Here is a 26,597-nt window from a genome sequence, read left to right as displayed (position 1 = left end):
GGTCCACAAGCAGGACAGGAGCAGAGAGAGAAGAGAGAGAAGCCTAAGCAGGCTCTGTGCTGTCAGTGCAGAGCCTGACATGGGGCTCAATCTCACGAACCAGGAGATCGTGATGTGAACCCAAATCAAGAGTCATTTGCTTAACTGAGTCACCCAGCCTCCCTGGCATTAATAATTTCTAATGGTTGTACCTAACACTAGGTCTTGGAAGTACTCAAATATTAGCACAGTAGCACTGCGTAATGTATAGAATTGTTGAATCAACTGTGTTATACACCTAAAACTAATACAATGTTGTATGTCAACTCTATTTCAATAATAAAAATTAAAAAAAGTTAGTAGACTAATGTATGATAAATTACAAATACTTATTGAGTGCTTACAGTATGGTGTGTTGGGGCTACTTTAGTGACTAAGACGAAGTCCCAGTTGCCATGGAGTCTATATTCTAGTAGATGGAGACTGATGATTTCCCTGAGAAGGGTAGCCCCGTTTGAGGAACTGAACCCACAGAGAGATCACTAACTGACTCAAGTTCACCCAACTGGCAGGCAGAGATTCTAACCCATACAAGCTATTTCCTGGACTTGCATTCTTAGCAATTGTCCCACTGGTACCAACCAAGTGCTCTGGCAGGTCAGAAGACAGGTCAGTCAGAGCTGGAATAGTTGTTACATTAGTTTACTTTTGCCTCTATAACAAATTACCACAAACTTAGTGACTTAAAACAACACAAATTTACAATCTTACAATTCCAGGGGTCAGAAGTTCAAACTCCGTTTCACTGGATAGAAGTCAAGGTGTCAGTTGGGTTGGTTCCCTAGAGTCTCTGAGGGGAGACTCTGCATCCTTGTCTCTTTCAGCTTCTAAGAGCCACCTGCATTCCTTGGCTCATGACTCACCCTTACTTCACTCTAACTTCCTACTTCCGTCGTTTGACCTTCTTGCCTTGCGATTACGGTGCGCCCACCTAGATAACCAGGATAACTGCCCTCTCTCAAGATTCTTCTTAATCACATCTGCAAAGCCCCTTTAGTATATAGTACATATATATACATATAAGTACACATACTATACATATACATATATACATATACTATATATGTACTATATACATATATAGTATATATACTATACAGTTAGTATAGAAGGTAACATATAGACTGGTTCTGGAGGTTAGGACATGGACACTGGAGGATTTTATTCAGCCTACCACTGTTGGGATTGCTCTAAGGGCTAAAACATGTGCTTTAGGACAAGAAGGTAGGATTGGGTGGAAAAGGAAGAGCTTTCAGGTGAACTGCATTTGAAGAGTTGTCTTTTCCATGCTAGGCTTAGTACCAGGGCTTTGTATTGTTTGCTAGGGCTGCCATAACAAAATACCACGGATTGAATGGCTTAAAAAACAAGTTTATTTTTTCAGTTCTGGACGCCAGAAATCTGAGATCGAGGTGTGGGCAAGGTTGGTTTTTTTCTGAGGGCTCTCTCCTTGACTTGTTAAGTGGCCATCTTCTCTCCGTGCCTTCACAGTCATCTCTGTGTGCGAGTGTCAATGTTTTCAGACTTCCTCTTATAAGGACACCAGTCACAATGGATTAGGGCCTACTCTAATGCCTCATTTTAACCTAATAACCTCTTTATTGACCTCATCACCAAACACGGTTACATTCCAAGTTATTGGGGGATAGGACTTCGATATATGAATCTGGGGCAATACAATTCAGTCCGTAATAGGCTTTAACATATATGCCAACTGTTTCACGCTCTACAACTACCCAGTTTGGGCAGGTGAGAACGTAGCGGCGGAGGGCAGGTCATCACTTGCCTGAGGTCTCCAGCTGGCAAATACTACAGGGAGGACTCATGCACGGGCCTGCCTGCTCCAAAGGCCAAGCCCTCGTCATGGACCAGCTTCCAGGACAGTGGCAATGGCAGAGCTGGGCAGATGAGCGTGGCCTGTGGATAGCGAAGAGTGGGTGAGAGTGTGTCGATTTGGGGGAAATAGTAGGGTGTGACCTGTGGAAGGCTTTACAATCTGGAAGAGGCATAGAGCGATCTCACGAAGTCCAGGAAGAGGAGAGCTAGCACTTGTGACGTGTTATTTCTTGATTCTGTATTTTCTATAGAATAGAAATTTTCTATAGCTCGTATCCCACGTCTACCCTCACCATAAACTCATACTAGGTAACTGTTCAGTTTACAAAGTCCTTTCACATGTCTTTCTGTTTACAACCTCACAACGATTTTGCAACAGAAAATTAGGGCAAGCACCTTCTCCACTGAATGAATCTCCCAAAATAAGACTGGTAATTTCACTATCTGAAGTTACAGTACCTGCCATGGCCAAGCGGGAGACAGACACCCTGGCACTAGATCACTAGATGGAGGACAGCTGCACTTCCTTCCAATGCTGAATTGCTTGAAGTCCATGATTTTAGAGGCTAATAATCTACTTCCTCTCCCCCCTCCCCCACCCCAATCTGCTCCTTACTTATTAATACTACTTTTTCAGCTTTATACCTGGGAGAAGAAAGAAGAAATGAAATGAAAAGGAACCAAAATAACTCTGTTAAGTTTAAGCAGCTTTTTGAGAGCAAGGCAATCTATGAATTTTAACCTATATTCTCCTGTTCCTATTTATCACAAATGACTGCAGCTTTGCCGATTCTAGGATTTGTCCCATGTTCACTTTCATCAACCAACTTAGGAAAATAAAATCAAAACACGTTGTACTTACCCTCCGTTAATTGGATCAGCGCTAATGGGTTAAGATTCTAAGCATTTTAAAATATAGGTTGATCTGCAAATTATGTAGCTAGTCCAGAACAGATTACATAGACTTTGGCAAATTATACAGCCAGTTCTCAACAGAACTATTGCCCCTTTTAGACACTGGAGCTTTTTCCTACATGCAAAAGGCATTCTGCTTTAAGGTTTCCTTTAGGGTACAATGTAGGGGATGCCACACCAGGCCTCTTTGTGCTAAGCACCGATCCCCATTGGCCAGGCTCCTCCACCATTTATCCTGGCCAACATTCTTCTAGAGCCCACGCATGGGAAAAGGCATTCAGAAATCAACATTTTTTGCTATGAGAACTGGTATATTTTTAAGAGGCATAACCCTTTTCTAAGCTCAATTTTTTCCATTTCTCATTTCTTTCAATATTGAAGACATCCCTCCATCTGTATATACTCCGTATTTCTATTATTGCATTTTTTAGAAAAATTGTGTAAAAACGAACAAAACCAAGAAATCAACAGATTTAAAGTTTATCTATTCAGATGCAAATCATAGGAGCTAATCATATTTCCCTAAAAGTAGGGGACATTTCTATTCTCCCCTTCAACTCACTGTTGCTATAGCAGAGTAGAATCATGGATGCTACTTCTATTAAGTCTAAACACTCCTGTGGTTCAGTATTTGCTGAATAAACAGTTCACTACATTTTCCTGTGCTTATTTATCAGGGCCTGCCTGGTGTGTCAGCTACATTTACCAACACGACCATTATCACCAATATGCAATTTAGTGTTCACTGCTGCCCACAATCCACACACACAAATAGCCGCCTGCCTTACATCCCACGGTCCACGAGAGCCACTTAAATCCAGTAAAATATATTTTAGGTGAATACTGCTAGGTTCTGAAGAGAAAAAAACAATAAAGAACACGGAAATACAAAGTGTAGGTAGCATTTGTTATGAAATTTTACAAGCAGTGGCTGAGAAAAGCCCGAGAAGGTAACATTTAGGAAAAGACCTGCTGTGAAGGACTGACATAATTCAAGGACAGCATTCCAGGCAAAGAGAAGTATACATGCAAAGGCCCTGGGGCAGAAGTCCACCAGCCTGATGAGGAACAGTGAGGAAGCCAGTGGAGCTAGAGAGGAGTGTGGGAAAGTAGTCTCAGATGAGGCCAAATCATGAAGGGCCTAACAGGTGACAGGAGTTTTGGTTTGTCCTGAGGGACCTCAAAGGATCCTGGAAGGTTCTGAGCAGAGGAATGACAGAACTTCGTATAGGTTTTAAGAAAATCACTCTGGCTGCCGTGCTGAGAATATGCCGTGCTGAGAAGACAGCAAGGGAAGAAACTGTTAGGACATTTAACCAATATGCCATTATCCTATAAATCATAATCAAGTAAGATAAAAAAGAAATCAACAGGAATTAAAACAGTCCCTGGTGACTGCCTGCCTGCCTATTTTGGTTACCATGGCTGTACCCAGAGGCCGGATGTGTGAAATAAATGTCAGGACCGGTAACAACAGAAGTCCGTATGGATATTGTAGATAAAAGCTTTTATTTACTTAAATTCTCCTAAAATATAAAAAACAGAATGGTTTCCTAACTTACAGCTTTTGGCAGTGAGTAAAGGTCATAACAAAGCACAATAAACCCCAACTTGCCAGCTTTTAGTTTTCCCTAAAAGTAAAGTCCATTTTCCTACATTCATTCATTTAGATGAGATACAAATCAGGTGTCTTTTAAAGTGCCCAAACTCCTACCATTACCGTAACTGCAGATGGGAATTATGAGCAGTTAGAATGCATCCACTTAAGTACTCAAGGTCACTCAAATCCTAAAGAGTTCCTGGTTTCTGAGACAGGGGAAGGATATTCCTAGAAAATACTTGAACTAAATCCAGGCAAATATGGTGTACGTCTTCATCTCGTGGTTCTTAATTCTTTAACATATTGCAAGACTGTTTATTCAAATCTAATTATGTGGTAATAAGACCTGAGAGTGTTTTGTAAAATTTGTTTTAAACATTCCTAGATCCACTTCATTTGCTAATTTTCTATTCTACTATCCATACTTTCCTTTGCTTCATCTGTCTTCTTTTCTTTCCACAAATTCCCGAGGACAATCCCTAACAAAACTATTAGTCCTAGTGTTCGGTTGGAGGTAAATTTATCCCAACAATCCTCAGGTCTGTGGATATCTAGAGTGTAAATCTGTAAGAGAAGATCACAATGCTGCATTAGTATTTAATATAAATTTTCTGGCATCACAAATAAACACATCAGTACAGAGAAGAAAATTGCACTCTCTTACAGGATTTTAAGCAACGGGAAGCCTTTAATGTACCCCAAACTGTTTCCAGTGTAGAAAAATCTACCATTATCTCTCACTGGCTAGGTATTATCTAAGCTGTGTCCTAAAAACTTCCACTTGAGGGGTGCATGAATGCTTTGAAAGGCAACCCACATTATTTTTAGTTCTAACTAATTAGAAAGCTCTAAATATTTACACTGATCTAAAATCTGCCTCCTACAATTCCTACCCTCCAGTTCTAGCGTTATTCTTTGGAGCAATGGTTCCCAGCAGGTGAACAAATCCCATTTGGGAAGGACAAGTCTATTGTGCAGGGCTGTCTAGAGCACTGAAAGGTATTTAACATACCTGGCCCTCACTCACTAAATGACTGTGGATACCCCACCGAGTTTATTTATGATAACTGAAAATACCCCCATGCATATGGAAATCTCCTTCCCATCCCCACATAGAGAAGGGGATCTGGCAATCTAGACCTGCTGTTAGTGACCTAGAACAAATACATGCCTTTTTCTCCACGGCAGTCCTGCAAATATATCAAAAAAGTGTCATGTCCCTGTCTTATTCATTCCTAGGCTTAACCGTTAGCATCCCTCATTTCCCCAAATATTCTTTATTATGTGGCCTCCAGACTTCAAATCATCATGATTTCTTTTTTTCCAAATACTAGAAGTCTATGTCCATCTTAAAATATTGTGGCAAGGACTGGATAGAAGACCACAAATGCAATTTAGAATTTCAAGATGGGTTTAAATATTGCTTACAGTATTTGTAATTGCCCTCGTAATTTTTGCCTTTGTCCACTAATATCCAAGTGCTTAAATATGGCTAAACATCCATTATCCTGGCCAGACAATCAGTTGATGGTGACAACCCCCACAGTGCTGTGTTATGAGCAAAAGGGGATGTTAAGAAATTCTGAGGAGGAAAATGGTGAAATCTAGAGAATTCTGGAGAATCACCAATTCCTACCGTTTAAAATTTCATTGTGAGGAAAACCATGAAGGTGATACAGCATGAGGTTTACTTTGTGGACATTAGGTTTTGGTTTCCTTCTTACTATGTTATGCAAGTCTTGTTTACACTGATAAGTAATTTGCAACGATGTGTATAAAACAGATCATCTACAGAGAGGCTAACACCCTTTTGAATCCATTCAAAGAAAGTAACAGTAACACTGATACAAAAATAGAGTCCATTTAGAGGCGCCTGGGTGGCTCAACTGGTTAAGCGTCTGACTCTTAATTTTGGCTAAGGTCATGATCTCACAGGTCGTGAGTTCGAGCCCCACATCAGGCTCCGAGCTGACAGTGCAGAGCCTGCTTGGGATTCTCTCTCTCCCCCCTCTCTCTGCCCCTACCCTGCTTTCTCCCTCTCTCTCTCAAAATAAATAAATAAACTTGAAAGTTTTAAGGAAAAAAAAAAAAAGAGTCCATTTACAAGCAACCTACTTCATTAAAATTAGATTTGGTTCATTCATTTTACAAAAGTAAATAATGTAGATCCCAATATAAGCTTGTGGGTGGTGGCTGAACACACTGAAATGACAGTTTCCCACTATGTAGGCAGAATTCTGTCTGACATGTGAGCACTTCGTGTCCTATCTGGCCTTGACTGCTAATGCCAGTGGAACCCATCCCTATGAATGATTAGTTTGCTAACCATCACAGCAGCCCACATATTGAAAGTACAGTTATGTTGATCAGTTTGGTTTCAGAGCAATTCAGCTCAACCCACAACCTTCAGACATAGCTGAAATTTTCCCAGACATCAATCAGAAGTAATTCCAGAAAAATCAGAGGGGAAAAAAAAATCTAGGTTTAGTTTTAGATTATTTCTCTAAACTAATACAGTGAGCTTTTTTAGATGATATGTTGAGGCAGGGGAAGGGGTGGTTCAAGATAGTATAAGCCAAGTAGTTGTTTGTTTTAAAGAAGTACGTTGCTTGGTAAACAAAGAGGTTGTTTCTGTTTAAATAGTTTTTACAATTTATAATCCAAGGAAAAATGAGGGAAAGTGTAAGAAAACGGTCAAACCTGGTGTGCCAGATGGGCTCCTACAGCAGCCAGAGCAGTGTAGTAGGGCACGGTCTGAGCACTGTTCACTCCCACCAGGCTCAGCGCCCCCAGCATCGCCACACCGAAGCCACTAAGCCACCGCTTGGTGTTTTCACGGAACCGCAGCGCCGTGGACTTAAGACCAATCAGAGCATCATCTCTTTTGTCCTAACATCAGAAAGTAATAATAAACTCTGTGGTTTTTATTGACATACCACAAAATTCACCATTCTGGTTGTATAACTATCACCATTATCTAATTCCAGAAGAAAGGGTCTTTATCTTCCTCCCCCTATCCCCCCAGAAGAAACGGTCTTTCAAAGGACATACGCTGTGAAAGCTGACAGTAACTTAGAAACACAGGCTGATCAGTAATGAATGTGCAGGCCAAATCCAGGTTAAATGTCACTGCTAAAACTATCTTCCAGCTCTATACATTGCTACATGTCACTGTATTGCTTACCACCCTATGAATGACTTTTAACTCTACACGGACCACATTAGAGTAAAACTCAAGTCTAACTGTTCACACAGCTCCTTCTTCCCTCTGAGTTCTCAAGTCTCAACAACTTCTTGTACATTTTAGTTTCAATCTTGAAGCCGCAGATGCAGAAAAACGCTTCACTGGTACCTGACCACATCTATTCACATTTCACTACTAGTGTGGTTTATTCCTCACCTCTCCCATCAAATCCTCTAAGTAAAGGTCAATTCTGGTGATACACTCCCATCTACCTGCCCGATCTCTTCCAGCAATTTTATTTCTAAGAACTTTCACATACTGTTGTGATTACAGCCACATGATGTCAGAGGCTGTAATGCCCAACTCTGCACCCAGATAGCTATCTGACAGGCTATCTTTTGGGCTTCCAAATCCAAGTAACAACAAATGCAGGATTAATGTATGTTTTTCCCTTCATACTGTAAGCACCTTCAGGTGCAAACTGTCTTTCATTACACGCAGTACCAAAGTGTGAATGAGTATGTGGTGTTTTACTGAAGAAGTGAATCTAATTGGAGTACAGATATCCTCATCATTGGTTCCAGACATTACTGTGAAAAGTATAGGCATCTCTTCTGAACTGTCAGTCAAGTTTCACTTCAGAAAATCAGGCTGATTAGAGACCTAGCAATCTTCTTCATGACAATACAAACTCAGTGGGGGAGAGGGGTAAATGAAAGAAAGCAGGATGAATTCCAGACTGGAATATCAGAAAACATTCCATCGAACCAACACATATTCTTCAAGTAAATAATTGAGAAGACAGTTACATTTCAGAAAAATACTGAGAAGAAACTGTTTCAAAGTTCGTAATGTAAAAGGAAAATTAAGAACATAAATCAAGAAAAGCAAAAGTGGGGTTTTTTTATTAGCCGTATGAAAAAGGCAGTATCAAAAGCTATAAAAATGTTTATATTCCTTAACTAAGTAATACACTCCTAAAAATTTATCCCCAAACACATAAAGATATTAGTGATTAGAACAACATTATTTATAATTGCAAAAACTCTCAGAACTTAAATGGCTCAAATGGACAAATTATTAAAAAGATTTATGGCAAAAAAAAAAAAAAAGATTTGTGGCATATTAAATCAATGGATTATTATTCTGCAGTCTTAGAGTGGTAATGACAAAAAATATGGGAAAGTGCTTACTACCCACACGACTAGGAAAAAGATCTGCCTGGTAGAGGCCTCCACAGAAGGGAGGAGAACGTGGCAGTTAAAAGTGCAGACTGTAGAGACTGTCTGGGTCTGAATCTCAGCTCTGCCATCCACTAACTGTGTGACACAGATATGGTTCTTCTCCACATGTTTCCTCATCTATAAAATGAGGATAATAAAAGCACCTTCCCTCCTAGGTTGTTATGAGGATTAAATTAGTATTTGTAAGGTTTTTTTAAAACTGTGCCTGGCAATACAGTATATACAATTTAAATGCTTGTAAATTAAAGAGTTGATCTCTTTGGTAAACATACATATACAGGAAACAAAAATATCTTGTTGGTGCCAAAGAAGTGTGAATGATTTTCTTTTCAGAAAACATACTTTCCCTTTAATGTGGTTCATAAAGTTCCTAAATGGTGATAATAACTAAACCAGAGTTAAGAAAAAAGGTATTTTTTACCTGGTGAGCGTAGATAGTATCATAAATTAGCGTCCACATAATTCCAGAAAAATAAAGAGGCAGACAAACAGATGGGTCGCAGGAGCCCTTGATAGCAGACCATCCAAGTAATGCTCCCCAATTAAAAGTCAACCCTACAATTGGTGAGACAGAGGGAGAGGGCAAAGACACTTTAGACTCCCAAAGAGGGGAGGGGGCATTGGCATGTACCAAGTGCTTCTACGCATCAGGCTCTGTGCACTGTTTGCTACTAGGTCGATTCCTGAAATTCTCTCAGCTCTCTGTGGTGGTGACAAGCTACTCTGCACAAAAAAGGAAACGGGTTCAGAGAGGTTAATTGACAATTCAAATAACACGGGTAATAGAAAAAATACTATCACCCTAATAGGAGGTTTCACGAGAACATTCCCCCTACCTAGCACGGTGCCTGGCAGTCAACGAATGGTAGAAGCTGGGGTTTCAACTTAGACCTAGCTGAGCCAAAACCTTGTGGTCTGTCCTTTAATCACTCTCCTTCCCCCATAAGTGACAGAAACAAGAGTACAGACGGGAACACTTATTCGTTCTGTAAGCCCATCCTCTCTGAGGACTGTAAACGAACATCGACATGCGGACAACTCCCAAATCTCTATGTGCACTCTGATCGACTCTACACTTCAGACTGGACCTGGAACTGTCTGCTCGACATCTCTACCTGCAAGTCCCTCAGGTACCTCATACTCAGTGGGTCCCACAGGTCTTTTCTCAGAAAACCCCCTTTCTTCTTTTATTCACTGAAAAAAATGGTTCAAGCATCTAGAATACCTTTAGGAATATTCTAGCTTATTCTAGTAGAAGGTATTTTTGCAATAGATTTTGATTTACCTACCCGTCTTTTGTTTGCTCTACCAACAAATATTTATTGAATACCTGTGACGTCCCAGGTGCTATGGTAGGTGGTGGGCCATCCACATGCAAAGAAAGCTTTATCTGTTAGGCATTTATTATTTATAACTGGGGAGACAGAGGAAGCCCCCAGCATCTTCTTGTTTAGTTACTGCTGGTGAAATGAGGAAGTGCCACTCCGGAGTGTTGTGGGAACCAGAGGCGAGACTGGCTAACTTTCTCTGGGAGGGCTAAGGAAGACTTCACAGACAGGGGCTGTCTAAGCTGTCACATACTAACCCTTCCTGCCTGAGTGTGCTTTTCACCCCAACCCTCCAAGTGCTCAGGGCATCCAGGTCAGTCACCTAAAGAGAAGGGTATGGTCAAATCTGTTAATTTTCTTCTTCATGACATACCAGATTTTAAAAAAAGCATTTCAGGAAATAATAATGATGATAATCTTTATTATTATTATTATTATTATTATTTTTTAACGTTTATTTATTTTTGAGACAGAGAGAGACAGAGCATGAACGGGGGAGGGTCAGAGAGAGAGGGAGACACAGAATCTGAAACAGGCTCCAGGCTCTGAGCAGTCAGCACGGAGCCCGACGCGGGGCTCCAACTCACATACCGCGAGATCGTGACCTGAGCAGAAGTTGGACGCTTAACCGACTGAGCCACCCAGGCACCCCTGGATAATGATGATAATCTTAATAAATATATAAGGTTTCTTAGCCAATAAAAATGGCTAATTACCCTCCCTTAAAATATCAAATTCTATTCTTGGTTTAGAAAACTTTATGACTGACTGGACATTTTATCACTGCCACATTACACACACACACACACACACACACACACACACACACACACAGAAGTTTGAGGGTATCCAAGGAAATACTTGTAGTTATTTCAGGCTCACCCAAGGCTAATTGAGGCCAGTATGTAATTCTTTTCATTAGCGGGTAGATGATGACAAGAAGTAGGGATGCTGCTCCCAGAGCTATACTGAAATCAAGAAAAAACATTAAAGATTAATGTCACCATCTCTTAGAAATTGCTAAATAAGACAACAGTAATAATACTAATTGGAAAATGATTGATCTTAAATTATATATTTTGTTACGTAAAATTATTTTCCTGGACCTTGATTAGGATAAAAGATGATTAGAAGGTATTTTAAGTATTATAAAACAACCAAACAAAACAATAATGCATATAGTGCTTTCATACATTAGATGCTGTTCTAACTGCTTTGCATATGCTAACTCATTATAATCTTCACGACAAACCTAAGAGGCAGACAGTTTTACTCTACTTGCTTTTGCAGATGAGGAAACTAAAGCACAAAGAGATTAAGGACTTTCTCGACTGTCACAGAGCCAGTCAGTAGCAGGGCCAGGATTCAAACCTAAGGCAGGATGGCTCCAAAGTCCAACTTAACACCCACTCTATGCTAGTGCCTCTCTAAATGTTGTTTTAGATTACTGGAGATGTCCAAACAGAATCAGAGTCAACACACTCCTCCCTATGTGCACGATGGGTGCTACTCCTCAGAAGAGGACAAGGTCACAAAGCACCTATAAAAGGATGACAGCATAAGATGTTCTTAGGCACCAGCTCATCTAACACCGCCCTCCCAGGACAGACCTTCCAAAAGCATTTTCATGTGATGCTATCAGGGCAAAGTATGCAGTTAAGTCTAGTTTCTATAAAGTGACACTTATTTTTTGTCCTTTTTTTTTTTTCTCATGTAAGTACTTTCTAAGCAGCCATCTGACGCACAAAAGTTTAATTCTGTCTCTATTTAAGAGACATAGGAATGAATTCTTCCATTTTTTTTCCTTTGTCATTGATAATGAACATGACTCTCGGAAAGACCCAGTTAATCTTTTTGCAAAATGAGTATAATTACTTCTATCTACTTTAGAGATACTGTCAGGATAAAAAAAATTTCACATAAGGGTATATACGCACATCCATGTACGTATCCAGAAAAGCTATGAAGGTGCCGTGTGTTCCCCAGGGAACATGCGATGAAAGTATAATGGTGGCTCAGGATAAATTAAATGCTGGTCTTCCAATTCCTTTGGCTGAAAACATTCCTGATTTTACAACATGTGGCGACTTATTTATACTTGCTTGCTAACTTACAGATGCTCAATAGGTAACCAATAAACAATTCTGTGACAAAGATATTTCTATTTTATTTATTTCTACTTTCTCCACTTCCAAAAGAGAGATTTTTATACACGATTCTGAAAGAGACATTCACTATACCTGTAGTCATTCAGACACAGAAGAACACCCAGTGCCAAGGTCAGCTGTCCCCCGAGGAAAACAAAGGATTGAAAAATTGAGATGTCTCCAGCAGCTATTGGACGATTTGCTGTTCTTACAACCTTAATACATAAAACCAGATACCTTAGCCTCATGTAATGGTTCCATCATGGATTTAAACATGCAATCAAGAGAATGGCCATGGCAAGCACTAAAGCAAAAATATGAATAAAAAGTGAAATCAACATTGGAAACACTGCCAAAAATGAAAACTTCATATTTAAAACAGCTTTGAAAAGTACCAAAAATTCCCACCACTCATTCCACTTCCTTTCCTTCTCCCATCTCCATCTCCAAACAGACAAAACAAAGCAACTTCCTTATCTGGCTATTTAGCTACCCAGCTTATTAGCAAGTATATGCCTAATTTTCAGAGAGCAAGGAGAGACAATAATAATGATAATTCTCAGGAAAAAGGAAATTGCAATGAATGTTTTGATTACAGGAAGCACTGCAATTAGAAATCAAATGTAAATACAGAAAGAAGACAGATTATCTGGGTTTGAAACTGGGAGTGCTTTTGCCAGGCTATTTAAGAATGCGCCTATAATCTAATATTAATTGTACCCAAATGTAAAGAGCAGACTCAATGTAAGAATATGAACAGACAGAGCTATTATTTGGACAAATAATATACATTATTTTTTTCCTGCGTAGAGATCATGAAATGTGATTATTATACACTGAACCATTAAAAAAAAGAAAAAGAACATAACCAAAATTGTCATCATTGTTAGAAGAACTCAGGATCTGGGATCCAAGAGCCCAGTGTTCCATCACCTACTGGCTGTATGAATTTTGGCAAATTACTTAACCTCTCTTGGGCTTAGGTTACTTTCCTGCTAAAAGAAAAACAGAAAGAGAGGAGAAGAGGAGAAAGGGGTACTAAGAACGCCTACCTCATACAGTAAATGCAGTGTCTAAAGCATGTAAGTATGTAATAAATGTTACCTACTATTAATATAACATATTTTTGTTTTGATTCTGATTTATATCAAGGGTTAGCAAACTATGGCCTGTGGGCCAAATCCAGCCTACTGCCTATTTTTGTTTGGCTCATGAGTAAAAAGAATGGATTTTACTTTTTTAGACAGTTGAAAGTAAGTTAAAAAAAAAAAAAGAGTAATGTATTATGATATGTGAAAATAATACGAAATTCAAATTTCAGCATCCATAAATAAAATTCTATTGAAACGAACATATTGTTATATGGCTGCTTTTGTGCTCCAACAGAATCAAGCAGTTGCAACAAAGAAGGTATGGCCCACAAAGCCTAAAATATTTACTATCTGGTCTTTCACAGAAAAAATTTGCTGACCCAATTTATAAGCATGCCTCACTGTGCAGTACAACAGTTTGTCAAAAGCTACAATGACTCACCTTGGTTTGAGTGCCAGAATCGGATCTTTTATCTCTGATTTTGTCCCTAGAGTCTTAGTTGGAAATATATCTATGTCTTATATTTGTTGTAGGATGTTACAATTATTCCGGCTAGTACATGAGTGCTCACAATGTGACACTATTCTGACAACTATGTATTCATCACACCACTGGATCCTTACAACAACCCTGACTTCTAGCCACTCACAAGTTCCTGCCATTTGTTTTAGAAAACTGAGGCAGAAGAAGCTCGGTAACATTCCAAGGTCACAGATGGTTAGTAGAACAGTCTGTCTAGTCCCACTGACCACACTACTAACCACAGATTATACTGTTGCTTCAGTGGTGATAATTAATTAACCTAGCTAAATTCGAAATAATTAACCTAGCTAAATTTGAAAGCTGAAAATAAACAAGCACTCCATCAAAAGACTAAAAATGATGTAATATGATGATCAAAACATATTCCATGTGGTTTTTATGAAACCAGATTGCTCACAGCTTATAAAATTAAATCATTAATACCTGTGCCTTGAGATTATTTTAATGTTTATGGACCTAACGTTCATTGCATGGTTGGCAGATTATATATGTCAAAAAAACACATTAACCCATATATCCGAATAGTAATTCAACTTATCATTTAATATATGAGCAATTTACTTATTATCTAATGTACTAAACAAAACCCAAGCCACAAACATATCTTTATTGATATAGAGTTTTTAAGAAACTATGAGATAAGCATGACAACATGGCCAAGCTTTTTAACTCATCCTTTAACATGCAAAAATCTGTGGGAATGCAAGCTGGTGCAGCCACTCTGATAAACAGTATGGAGGTTCCTCAAAAAGTAAAAATAGAACTACCCTATGACCCAGCAATTGCACTACTAGGTATTTACCCAAGGGATACAGGTGTTCTGTTTCGAAGGGACACATGTATCTCAATGTTTATAGCAGCACTATCAACAACAGCCTAAGTATGGAAAGAGCCCAAATGGCCATCGATGGATGAATGGATAAAGAAGATGTGGTATATATACAGTGGAGTATTACTCGGCAATCAAAAAGAATGAAATCTTGTCACTTGCAACTACGTGGATGGAACTGGAGGGAAATTAGTCAGAGAAAAACAAATATCATATGACTTGACTCATATGAGGACTTTAAGAGACAAAACGGATGAACTAAGGGAAGGGAAACAAAAATAATATAAAAACAGGGAGGGGGACAAAGCATAAGAGACTCCTAAATATGGAGAACAAACAGAAGGTTACGGGAGGGGTTGGGGGAGGAGGGATGGGCTAAATGGGTAAGGGGCATTAAGGAATCTACTCCTGAAATCATTGTTGCACTGTATGCTAACTAATTTGGATGTAAATTAAAAAAAAAAAATGCAAAAATCTGTTGTGTTCCTTTAGGCTAATAATGAACTATCTGAAAGAGAAATTAAGAAAACAATCTCATTTACAATTGCAGTGAAGAATAAAATACCTAGAGACAGATTTAACCAAGGGGGTGCAAGACCTGTATATTGAAAACTACTAAACATTAATGAGAAAAATTAAAGAAAACACAAATAAATGGAAAGATGTCCCATTCTCATGCACTGGAGGAATTCATATTGTTAAAATGTCCATACTACCCAAAACAATCTACAGATTCAATGCAATCCCTATCAAAATTCTAATGGCATTTTCCACAGAAATAGAACAATTCTAAAATTTGTAAGGAACCATGAAAGACCCCAAATAGCCAAAGAGAAAGAAGAACAAAAGAAAGAAGAACAAAAGAAAGAAGAACAAAGCTGGAGGCATCACACTTTCTGATTTCAAACTAGACTACAAAGCTACAATAATTAAAACAGTATGATTTTGGCATAAAAACAGATCAATGAAATACAACAGAGAGCCCAGAAATAAATCCACACATATATGGTCAATTGATTTATGATAAAGTAGCCAAGACTGTATTATATTCCCTATACAATGGGGGAAGAACAGTCTCTTCAATAACTGGTGCTGGGGAAACTGGACAGCTACATGCAAAAAGAATAAATCTGGACTCCTATCCTATAGCATACACAAAATTAACTCAAAATGGTTTAAAGACTTGCACGTAAGACCTGAAACCATAAAACTCCTAGAAGAAAACACAGCAATAAGCCCCCTGACATAGGTCTTGGCAATGATTTTGTGGATCTGAGACCAAAAGCAAAAGCGACAAAAGCAAAAATAAACAAGTGGGACTACATCAAATGAAAAAGCTTCTTCACAGCAAAGGAAACCACAACAAAATGAAAATCAACCTACTGAATGGGGGAAAATGTTCGCAAATCAAGTACCTGATAAGGGGTTAATATCAAAATATATAGAGAACTCATATATAACTCAATAGTAAAAAAAAAAAAACCTAAAAAAATCCAAATAAAAAATGGGCAGAAGATCTGAATAGACATTTTTCCAAAGAAGACATATAGATGGCCAACAGGCACATGAAAAGATGCTGAACATCATTAATCATCAGAGAAATGCAAATAAAACCACAATGAGCTATCACCTCACACCTGTTAGAGTGGCTAAGAGACAAAAAGACAAGAAATAACAGAAATAACACCTATCGACGAGGATGTGGAGAAAAAAGAACTCCTGTGCACTGTTGGCAGGAGTGTCAATTGACACACCCCCTGTGGAAAACAATATGGAGGCTCCTCAAAAGATTAAAAATAGAACTACCCTCTAATCCAGGAATCCACCTCTGGGTATTTATCTAGGGAAAACAAATACATTAATTCAAAAAGATATATACACTCCCATGTTCACTGAAGCATTATTTACAATGGTCAAAATAGGGAAACAACCTAAGTGTCTGTTAATGGATGAATGGATAAAAAGAAATGTGGTACACACACACATATACACAAAATGGAATACAATTCAGCCATTAAAAAAATCTTGCCATTTTGCATCTCAAGGTCTTTATGCTCAGTGAAATAAGTCCTACAGAAAGACAAATACCGTATGATCTCCCTTACATGTGGAATCTAAAACAAACAAAACAAAAACTCAAGCTCATAGAAAAAGAGAACAGGTTGGTGGTTGCCAGAGGCTGAAGGGCTAGTGGAATGGGAGAAATGGGTGAACTGATTTTTTTTCCTCCAGTTTAAATAAATTGAACAACAATTGTTTAGAAAAGAATTTCGATTACAAAAGAGAGATGCAGATAGTATTTTAATGTCTTTTTTTTAAATTTATTTTTGAAGGAGAGAGAGAGAGCATGAGCGGGGGAGGAGCAGAGAGAGAGGGAGACACAGAATCCGAAGCAGGCTCCAGGCTCTAAGCTGTCGGCACACAGCCCGATACGGGGCTCGAACCCACAAACTCTGAGATCATGACCTGAGCCAACTGAGCCACCCAGGCACCCCCCAATAACATTTTAAGTCATGTTAGCAAAATCTCTTTAATAGTTATAAAATACTCATTTAAGAGCTTTGTTATATGTCTATATAGAATCTGGACTCAGGGCGCCTAGGTGGCTCAGTTGGTTAATATCCAATTTCGGTTCAGGTCCTGATGTCACGGTTCCTGAGTTCAAGCCCCGGGCCAGGCTCTGTGCCGACAGCAGGGAGCCTGGAGCCTGTTTCGGATTCTATGTCTCCCTCTCTCTCTGCCTCTCCCCTGCTCACACTCTGTCTCTGTCTCTCTCTCTCAAAAATAAACATTAAAATTTTTTTTAAATTAAATAGAAACTGGAATCTTCTAATCAGAGAAAAATGTCATGGGGGAGATATACCTAATCAATAACCTTTTACCTAAGGAGAAAAAAAATCACTTAAAGGGAAACTAAAATCGTTCTATTTTGTTAATTAAAAGCTGGTTGGTTTGAATATTTTTTTAATTAACCTTTTTTGAGATAACTGTAGATTTATATTCAGTTTTTAAAAACATCTCTGCATTTTGGGGTGCCTAGGTGACTCAGTTGGTTAAGCATCTGACTCGATTTCGGGTCAGGTCAGGATCTCGTGGTCATGAGATCCAGCCCCACATCGGGCTCTGCACTGGGCATGGAGCCTGCTTGAGAGTCTCTCTCTCCCTCTCTTTCTATCCCTCCCCTGCTCTTTCTCTCTATCTAAAAAACAAACAAAAGAACCCCCCCCCCCCCGCCAAATCTCTAGTTTTTAAAAATATAGAGATTGCATATGCCCTTTATCCAGTTTCCCCCAAGAGTAACTCACATTTGCAAAACTCTACGTTACAGTAAAATACTACAGCCAGGACTTTGACATCAGCTGCTCTAAACACGTTCAAGAACTATTTTGAAGCGATACATCCCAGAAGCTGCAATCCTATGGTCATGCAGAAGGAAAAACTAACCAGGTGTAGGAACCCCAAATCAACCAAGCATGCTTCTCCTGGCATGGACTAACCTATCCCAATGGGGCCAGCGGGACAGAAATGTGTTTATCAGGCAGTTCCTGCCACTAGCCACTATCCTATCTTCCAGCCACACACCAACCACAATGCTCCAGTTGTTAAGCTTTACACTTCATCTCACAGCCATGCCTCCGTATCTACTGTTCCTTCTGCACAGAGTGACCTTCGCCCTACAGCCCACCCTTTTTTGCCATCTTGTTCTGACACAGTTCAAAGTTCACGCCCCTGGAAAGAAGTTCTCTCTGCTTCTTAGGCTGAGGTAGGTGGTCTTCCGTAAGTTGCCTTGTGGACGCCACTCTCACGATAGTGCTGCTGTAGTGTAACCATGAAATTGTGAGGTCAGAAATACTGTCTCTCATCCATGCAATCCTAAAACCTGTCACTGCGTCTCACGCACAGCAAGTATTCAATAAACATTTTTTTGAATTAAAAAATACATTATGATACCGTTCTTATGAACTAAAAATCATTACAGGTGTGCCCTGCTGAAGCAAAATTCTGACCAGTATGAAAGGCAAACTAGGGACGATTATTCACTTTATATAAATGTATAGAAGAGTATTCACTTTATATAATTCACCATGGCTTTATTATTTTTTTTTAATGTTTATTTATTCAAGAGAGTATACGCACGTGCATGGAAAGGGCAGAGAGAGAGAGAGGGAGAGAGAATCGCAAGCAGGCTCTGTGTTGTCAGCGCAGAGCCGGAGGCAGGGCTTGATCTCATGAATTGAGAGATCATGACCTGAGCTGAAATCAAGACTGGGATGCTTAACTGATTGAATGACCCAGGGGCCCCCACCATGGCTTTCTTCTAAATCGAAAGTTTACTGAGGAGGGCACCTTTTGGGATGAGCACTGGGTGTTGTATGGAAACCAATTTGACAATAAATTTCAAAAATAAATAAATAAATAAATAAAGTGCTAAAAAAATAAATAAATAAATCAAAAGTTTACTTGATTATTTATTCAAAGATTTAATGAATGATCTTGTACTTGTTATGCACAATTGCTAAGGTAAAAGGCAAACAAGATGGATGCTTCCCTTGAGAAAGTAACAGTCTGTTGAGGAAGAAAGAAATAATTATACACATTAGAGTATGCATAGAAAATAATCGAGAGAAATACAGTGCATCAAATGGTTACATGAAGTTTCTCTGGGCATTTGGGAGAGGAAATAAGGAACACTTGTACTTTCTATACTTTCTATTTTGGTACTGACTGAATTTTTCAGATTAAACAAACAAGTACTATTTTTCTAAGGAGAAAAAATAATAACAAAATTGTGCATTTTTTAAAAGAAATAATCACAGCAAATGCTAACAGGGGCTTCCTTGGCTTGTTTAAATTAAGATTTGATCCTGCCACTTGCAGCGACATGGATAGAACTGGAGGGTATTATGCTAAGTGAAATACGTCAGTCAGAGAAAGACAAAAATCACATGACTTCACTCATATGTGGAACTTGAGAAATTTAACAGAAGACCACGGGGGAAGGGAAGGGGAAAACATAGTTTCAAACAGAGAGGGAGGCAAACCATAAGGGCTCTTAAATACAGAGAACAAACTGAGAGTTGATGGGGTGGGGGTGAAGAAGAGGAGAAAATGGGTGATGGGCATTGAGGAGGGCACTCGTTGGGATGAGCACTGGGTGTTGTAGGTAAGCAATAAATCACAGGAATCTATTCACAAAACCAAGAGCACACTGTACACACTGTATGTTAGCTAACTTGACAATAAATTATATTAAAATTTTTTTAAGTAAATAAATATTTGATTTATAGAAGAATAGTTACAACTCTAATATATATCCTAAAAAATATTTTTAAATGTTTATTTATTTTTGAGAGAGAGACAGAGAGAGAAAGCGTGAGCAGGGGAAGGGGCAGAGAGAGGGAGACACAGACTCTGAAGCAGGCTCCAGGCTCGGAGCTGTCAGCACAGAGCCAAATATGAGGCTCAAACTCAGGTGGTAAGATCATGACCTGAGCCGAAGTCGGTGGCTTAACCAACGGAGTGACTCAGGCACCTGTGTAGTTGATTACCACTGCCTCTTGTATCCCACATATTTCTTCTGTGGTTTACTTTTAATTTTGCCATTCTTGAATAATAATTTTTTTTAAGTTTATTTATTTTGAGTGAGAGAGAGAGAAAATGCAGGGGAGGGGCAGAGAGAGAGGGAGAGAGAAAATCCCAAGCAGGCTCCACGCTGTCAGTACACAGCCTAAGTGGGGCTTGATCTCACTATCGTGAGATCATGACCTGAGCCGAAATCAAAGAGTCCAACACTTAACCGACTGAGCCACCCAGGTGCCCTGAGTAACTTTGTTTTTTAATGTTTATTTATTTTTAGAGAGAGAGAGAGAGAGAGAGAATGAGTGAAGGAGGGGCAGAGAGAGAGAGGGAGAGAGAGAATCACAAGCAGGCTCCAGGCTCTGAGCTGTCAGTGCAGAGCCCGAAGTGGGGCTCGAACTCACGAACTGTGAGCTCACGACCTGAGCTGAAGTTGGAAGCTTAACCTACTGAGCTACCCAAGTGCCCATGACTCTAATATATTATCTTACAGGAAAGAATGATGGTTGTTTTGGATCCCTGAAGGTTCAGGATGAACTTTTCCTTCACTCCTCACATCCATACCTTGGCCCTCTAAATTCTAACTCATTTTGTAAAAATGAAGTACACACCCTGCCTGCATGGCTGCTCCTGTCGAGAAAGGAAGTACATTGCACTTTGCGACACCCGCCATTCAACTGAAAAATGGCACTTATTATGCTGGTACACTAAAGTACACTAAAAAAACCTTTGCTTTTTGTGGAAAGTGATGCCACCATGTTACTCTGCAGAATTGAGAGGAGCCTCCCTATTCCTTTCCAGGAAGAAACTACCCTTTTTTTTTTTTTAATTTTTTTTTTTTTTAACGTTTATTTATTTTTGAGACAGAGAGAGACAGAGCATGAACGGGGGAGGGTCAGAGAGAGGGAGACACAGAATCTGAAACAGGCTCCAGGCTCTGAGCTGTCAGCACAGAGCCCCACGCGGGGCTCGAACTCACGGACCGCGAGATCATGACCTGAGCCAAAGTCGGCTGCTCAACCAACTGAGCCGCCCAGGAGCCCCAAGAAACTACCTTTTTATCATAGTCCCGGTCCCACATGTCATTAATAGTACAGCCTGCTCCACGCATCAGAACAGCTCCAGTGCCAAAGAGGGACAACATGTACCAATCTGGAAAACAACCTGGTTCAGCTGCTAAACCAATGCTCCAAGTACATGGCAGGTACAACAGCCAGGTTCCTAAGCAAAGATAAAAGACAAAAAAGATGCATATTCAAGTTAGTTATCTGTCTTTAGTTTAAACACTACATCCCAGAGAAGTAAAGAACACAAAGTCAAAAACACATGACAAAACCGTGAAAATAAATTTACAACTCATATCACAAAGGAATCTTCGGCCCAAGATGTAGGGTTCCTAGAAACTGGAAGGAGATCACTAGTCCAATGGAAAAACAGACAAAAAAGATAAAGTTCACAGACAAAGAACTACAAATGATTCTTCTTTATATGAAAGATCACCTTTGAGAAATACACATCAAAATTACATTGAGATAACATTTTTCACGTGTCAGATGGGCAAAACCCAAAGTCTGACCACACACCCCTAAGTGTCTGATACGCATTTCTCATGAGGTCACCAAGTGGTCCAACCCATCTGGAGGACAACCAAAAAATTTTTACCCTGTGTGCGCTCACCCCCACTCACCAAATACATGTATTTGAATGTCAGTATGTTCATAGACCGTGTCAGGGAGGATACATTAGAAACTGATAATAATATTGGTCTCTGGGGAGGGGAACTGGGTGGCTGGGAAACAGGGGAGGAAGACTTAGTTTTCATTCTACGTCTTTGCACTCTCTGAATTTTGTGTCATATGTATGCATTACCTCTAAAAAAAGTTAGTAAAACTTTCTTTACTGTTGTTAGCACAATAAAATAAAATAGGCTTGAGGGAGGGAGATCATTAGCCTACTGTTTTTTAAATATTTTGCAGCTACATGCACAAATGGGATTCGTTCTTGGCACACAGCCCAAAAGCTAGACGAAATTAAGCTAAAACCAAATAGACCCTACAGATGGGAGACTTCACATGTGAACTCTGATATTCTACTTTCAAAAGAAAATATTTCAACAAATGTTTGGCTATGGTGCCTATTAAGATAAATTCTGAGCTTTCCTTCCCAATTCAGCCACGTAAGAGAAAAAGGGATGTGGCTAAATAAAGGTGAGATCCTATACAAAAATGGCCGAATGACAAAGTGCCTATAATCATATTTATGCTTCATAAGTTTAACCTTTATTCATTTACAGGAATTTATAAAGCACATATGGGAACTAAGAATACAACAGTGACTAAAAGAGAGAGCCTTTCTGCCTTCACACAGCTTATAAATGAAAAGGAAGAAATACAACTAAACAAATAACAACAACAAAATAGATCAATTCAAAAACAGGACAAATACAGGGTCCTATAAAGGCATAAAACAGTGCCACCCAAGTCACTGGGGGAGGGATCAGGGAGGACACAGAAGAAAAGATAAGGAGAGGCTGAAAACAAGATATTTGAGTCCAGACTCAAATTCGGGTTCAGGGTGTCTGGGACTGACTCGTATTGGGTGTGTCCCTTATAAAACAACAGCAACAACCGCTCACATTTACTGCAGGTTCAGGAAATGTTAGCCACTGTTTTAAATGCTTTATTCATGCAAACTCATTTAATCCTCAACCACACCCTTACAGAGTAAACTCTATTACTGTTTCTATTTTACAGATGAGGAAACAAATGCACAGAGAGGTTACGTGAAACAAGTGAAACAACGGGTTTAACTACTTCCTTTTTCCTGGACCTACCAGGACAGCTCAGAGGGGCAGGGTTACTCTGAAACAAAAGAATACCACTTGAAAGGCATTATTTTCCTGGTGCAATTAGAATGAGTCTATTTAAAAAAGAATTCTGGAGAGAAAAGATGTGTAATCACCTATAGCATTTTGTGTCAGGAACAAGACTTCCTTTGCCATCAGTCTATATTATAGGTACTATAGGCATTTACCTATAGGAACCGGTAGGGCATCCCTATGGATGAGGGGGGTTTCTATAATCAAAGGGAAGGTCAGACATTCGGTTTGATGTCTGCCACTAATAAGTGGAGTGATGCTGGACACTAAAGTATACTAAACTTTAAGGTTCAGTCTTCCTTGAGTACAAATGAGGGGAAAGAATATCTACCTCTCAGAGTTCTTAGGAGAAAACAATACTAGTGATGATGAATATAAAAATAGTAATAGCAAATATACAGCTGTTACTATGTGCTGTCATGGAACACTTGATTCTCACGACAAACCTATGAGATAGGCACTATTTTCAATATACCCACTTAACAAATACAAAAGCTGAAGCACAGAAAAAGTAATTTGCCCGAGGTCACAAGGGCAAAAAGTGGCAGAGTTGACATGTAAAGTTAGGTTTGTAGACTTTGGTCTGGTTCTAGTCTATCCAAGGTCAATGCTGAGTGATAACTCAGTATACCTAAATCTCTACAAACACTTAAGTTCCTATTGCTCCTTTGTGCTCCTGATTCTCAGCAACAGCTCTTTCCTTTCTTCCCTATTACACTGTCCTTATTCTCTCTTCCATGAAGAAGGATGCAGAGGTGACGAGGACGCAAACAGAAAGAAAGGCCTATTGTAGGAAAAGGAAAAATTCTCTGGGAGATGAAACAAAATGAGCAAGTTCTGAGAGGTGTGGGCAGAATGGGCAGACCAAAAAGCCTGTGTAAACTGACTCCAAGAACTTTACTAAATTACATATTATCTTCAAGACAACGTAATTACCCATAAAGGCAGTGAAACAAAAATTACACCATCAATTTAGTGTAAAGAGTGCCACCTGCTGAAACTTTCTGGAATACTATAGTTTGTGACACATCTGAAAGAAGCTGCAATCCATTCTGAAAAACAATGAAACCCACTTTGGTTTATAAAAACAAATCAACTATAGCAAAGTAAAACAATGAACATAAAACTTACCCCACAAAAGAAAAATTTAAATAAAGAAATACCAAACTTATAAACTCTGTCAATTTATTGTTCCTGGCATACAGTAGGGCTCAAAAAGTGTTTGTTGAATGAATTGCAACACAGTACTATTAGTAAATAGTCTTAAAAAACCCTACAATTATCACTTTATTTAGAACTAGAGCGTGCAAGCTGGTATCTTCTTAACATACATAACTATTACCCCAGTCTTCTCCAATTCCCTCTTCTCAAGTATTAATGCAAACATTTTCTTGAGCACTTAGTATGCCAGTCATTGTTCTAAGGACTCAACACACATTTATATAAAATAATTTTCATGACAACCTTATAAAGTCCATATTATCAGTATCTTCATTTTATAGATGAGAAAAGAAGAGGTCTGATTCCAGAGCTTTACTTGGAACAACTATGTAGCTAGCCTCTTATGTGGTGGGATGGTCAGCCACTAATGCAAAAAGCCAGAGGTTTATGGATATGGGAATAATGGCAGCTGTTGATCTGTCCTGGATGTCTGTAAGCCTACACTGCAGCTCCGTCAGACACCAAAACAGAATTATAGTTATGCTTTAGATTAGACCTAGGCTTGGAAATTTATGCCTATCAACTTGTATCTGGACCCAAAATGCAAGGGGTCATGATGGCAGGACTGTCCCTATTATTTAATTTGCTTTTATACTTTAATAGCTAATCGTTGTAACTCTTAGTGCTCTGATCCCAAATAAGTAGTGCATAAACCTAGAATACCACAAGCAAGACCTACATTTGGGTCTTGGCTAGGCCAAGGTGGAGTGAATGCATCCAGGCATCTGAATGTATTTCCCTGCATTGCAATGGCAAATGCTATCATCTTAGATGACCTGGAGTTTAAGCTCTGCCCCTCCCTCACCACTGTCCATCCTTCTTTGGTTCAGCTCTTATCCAGCCTCGCCTCCCAGTATTTTCTACACCCACCTGCCATTCTAGATCAACTCATACTCTTGATGTTCCAACTCTCCACCCTTGAGTCTTTGCAAAAACATTTCCCCCAACCACGAAGATATCTCCTCTGCAAAATCTACCTGTCTCTGAGACACAATTTGCTCTTGACACTTTCTAACAATGGAGATCCACACTAATTACTCCTTTTCCTACAGCACTTGGCCATCTGTACCACTAACGTTTGATCTCCTTCTTTCCCAGCTCACCCAATAATTTGTCTTTTTCCACCAAGACTAGGAGTTCCTTGAAAGCGGTGTGTATAGCTCTTTCCGTCCCTGAGGCTAGGTGATATGGTCAGAATTGGTTTGATACTATTGCCAAGCTATGTAGGAGGCACTAGACAGAAATGTCCCATTTTCGTGGCGCTTAGACTGTATTGGAGACTCGATCAACCAATAAATGCATCAGGTTAGTGAGTGGTGAGTATTGTGAAGGGAAATGGAGGGTACAGGTGTAAAGAATGAGGTGGCAGATGTTATTTTAGATAGGAAGGTCACGGAAATCTTCGGAGGCGATAGTTAGCTGATAGGCGGTCCATAAGTGCTGTACCTGCTGCGTTCACCTGAATTAAATCTTTTGTGTTACGGGTGGTGGAGGGCAAAGCTAGAACTCAGCATCAAAACTAGGTTCACCTGGTCTGGCTCTGCTTCCCTCAGTTGTAATGACAGTTCCAGGTTTTTGCCTTGGGAGCCTTAAAGAATTACAGGAAGGATCAAACATAATGAATGTGGACGTGTTTCGATATTGTAAATCTGTGCACAAAAAGGGACACAAGAACGGAACTTCCGCTCGATTCACTGTTTACACAAGGGCCAACTTTTTGCCCGTCCCGAGCACTCAGGATTCAGAGGGATGTGAAGGCCCGCGAGCCACTTCAGGGACCTCCCCTCCCGGCGTTCCGAGACTATCGGCCGCCTGGCAGCTTCTCCGCTACTCCCGCTTCTCCGCTACTCCCGCATCCCCGCGGTGCGTCCGCTAGCACTCACCAATAGGCTTGTCCAAACGCATGAGGCGCAAGTAGGGCTGCAGGGGGCGGGGCGCCGAGTTCACTACCGCGGCGGCCGACAGGCTGAGCCGACGTCTGCGCGGTCCCTGCCCGGCAGAAGGCTGCCAGTGCCTGGCGCGGGGCGTGCCGGCCGCGCGCGCGAGGGCCAGCGCGCCGGAATCCCGCAGCCACGCCTGCGTCATTACCCGCAGGCTCCGCGCGAGCCCCGCGCCGCGAACACCCAGCATGGCGATCGGCAGGGCGTGGCTCCATACAGGCCTG

At 39.9% G+C, this 26,597-nt stretch overlaps 1 protein-coding gene across 2 annotated transcripts; it reads right to left on the bottom strand.

The window, feature by feature from the left end:
* Positions 1-1,169: 1,169 nt before the first annotated feature.
* Positions 1,170-26,597, bottom strand: COQ2 (coenzyme Q2, polyprenyltransferase). Of its 2 annotated transcripts, none has more exons than XM_042936029.1 (7): positions 26,317-26,597; positions 21,389-21,555; positions 12,387-12,508; positions 11,029-11,114; positions 9,240-9,373; positions 7,091-7,279; positions 1,170-4,954 (listed from the first exon to the last, which is right to left on the bottom strand). In XM_042936029.1, the coding sequence occupies exons 1-7, from the start codon at positions 26,561-26,563 to the stop codon at positions 4,790-4,792; spliced, it is 1,110 nt and encodes a 369-aa protein (XP_042791963.1). In that variant the 5' UTR covers positions 26,564-26,597; the 3' UTR covers positions 1,170-4,789. The 2 variants fall into 2 exon arrangements, with proteins under 2 accessions (XP_042791963.1, XP_042791964.1); XM_042936030.1 differs by having other exon boundaries at positions 12,387-12,430.

This window comes from Panthera leo, chromosome B1 (genome assembly GCF_018350215.1).
Source record: "Panthera leo isolate Ple1 chromosome B1, P.leo_Ple1_pat1.1, whole genome shotgun sequence".
In the NCBI taxonomy this organism is placed as follows: Eukaryota; Metazoa; Chordata; class Mammalia; order Carnivora; family Felidae; genus Panthera; species Panthera leo.
The sequence above is the reverse complement of the archived record's forward strand: the minus strand, read 5'-3'. Positions and strand labels throughout refer to the sequence as shown.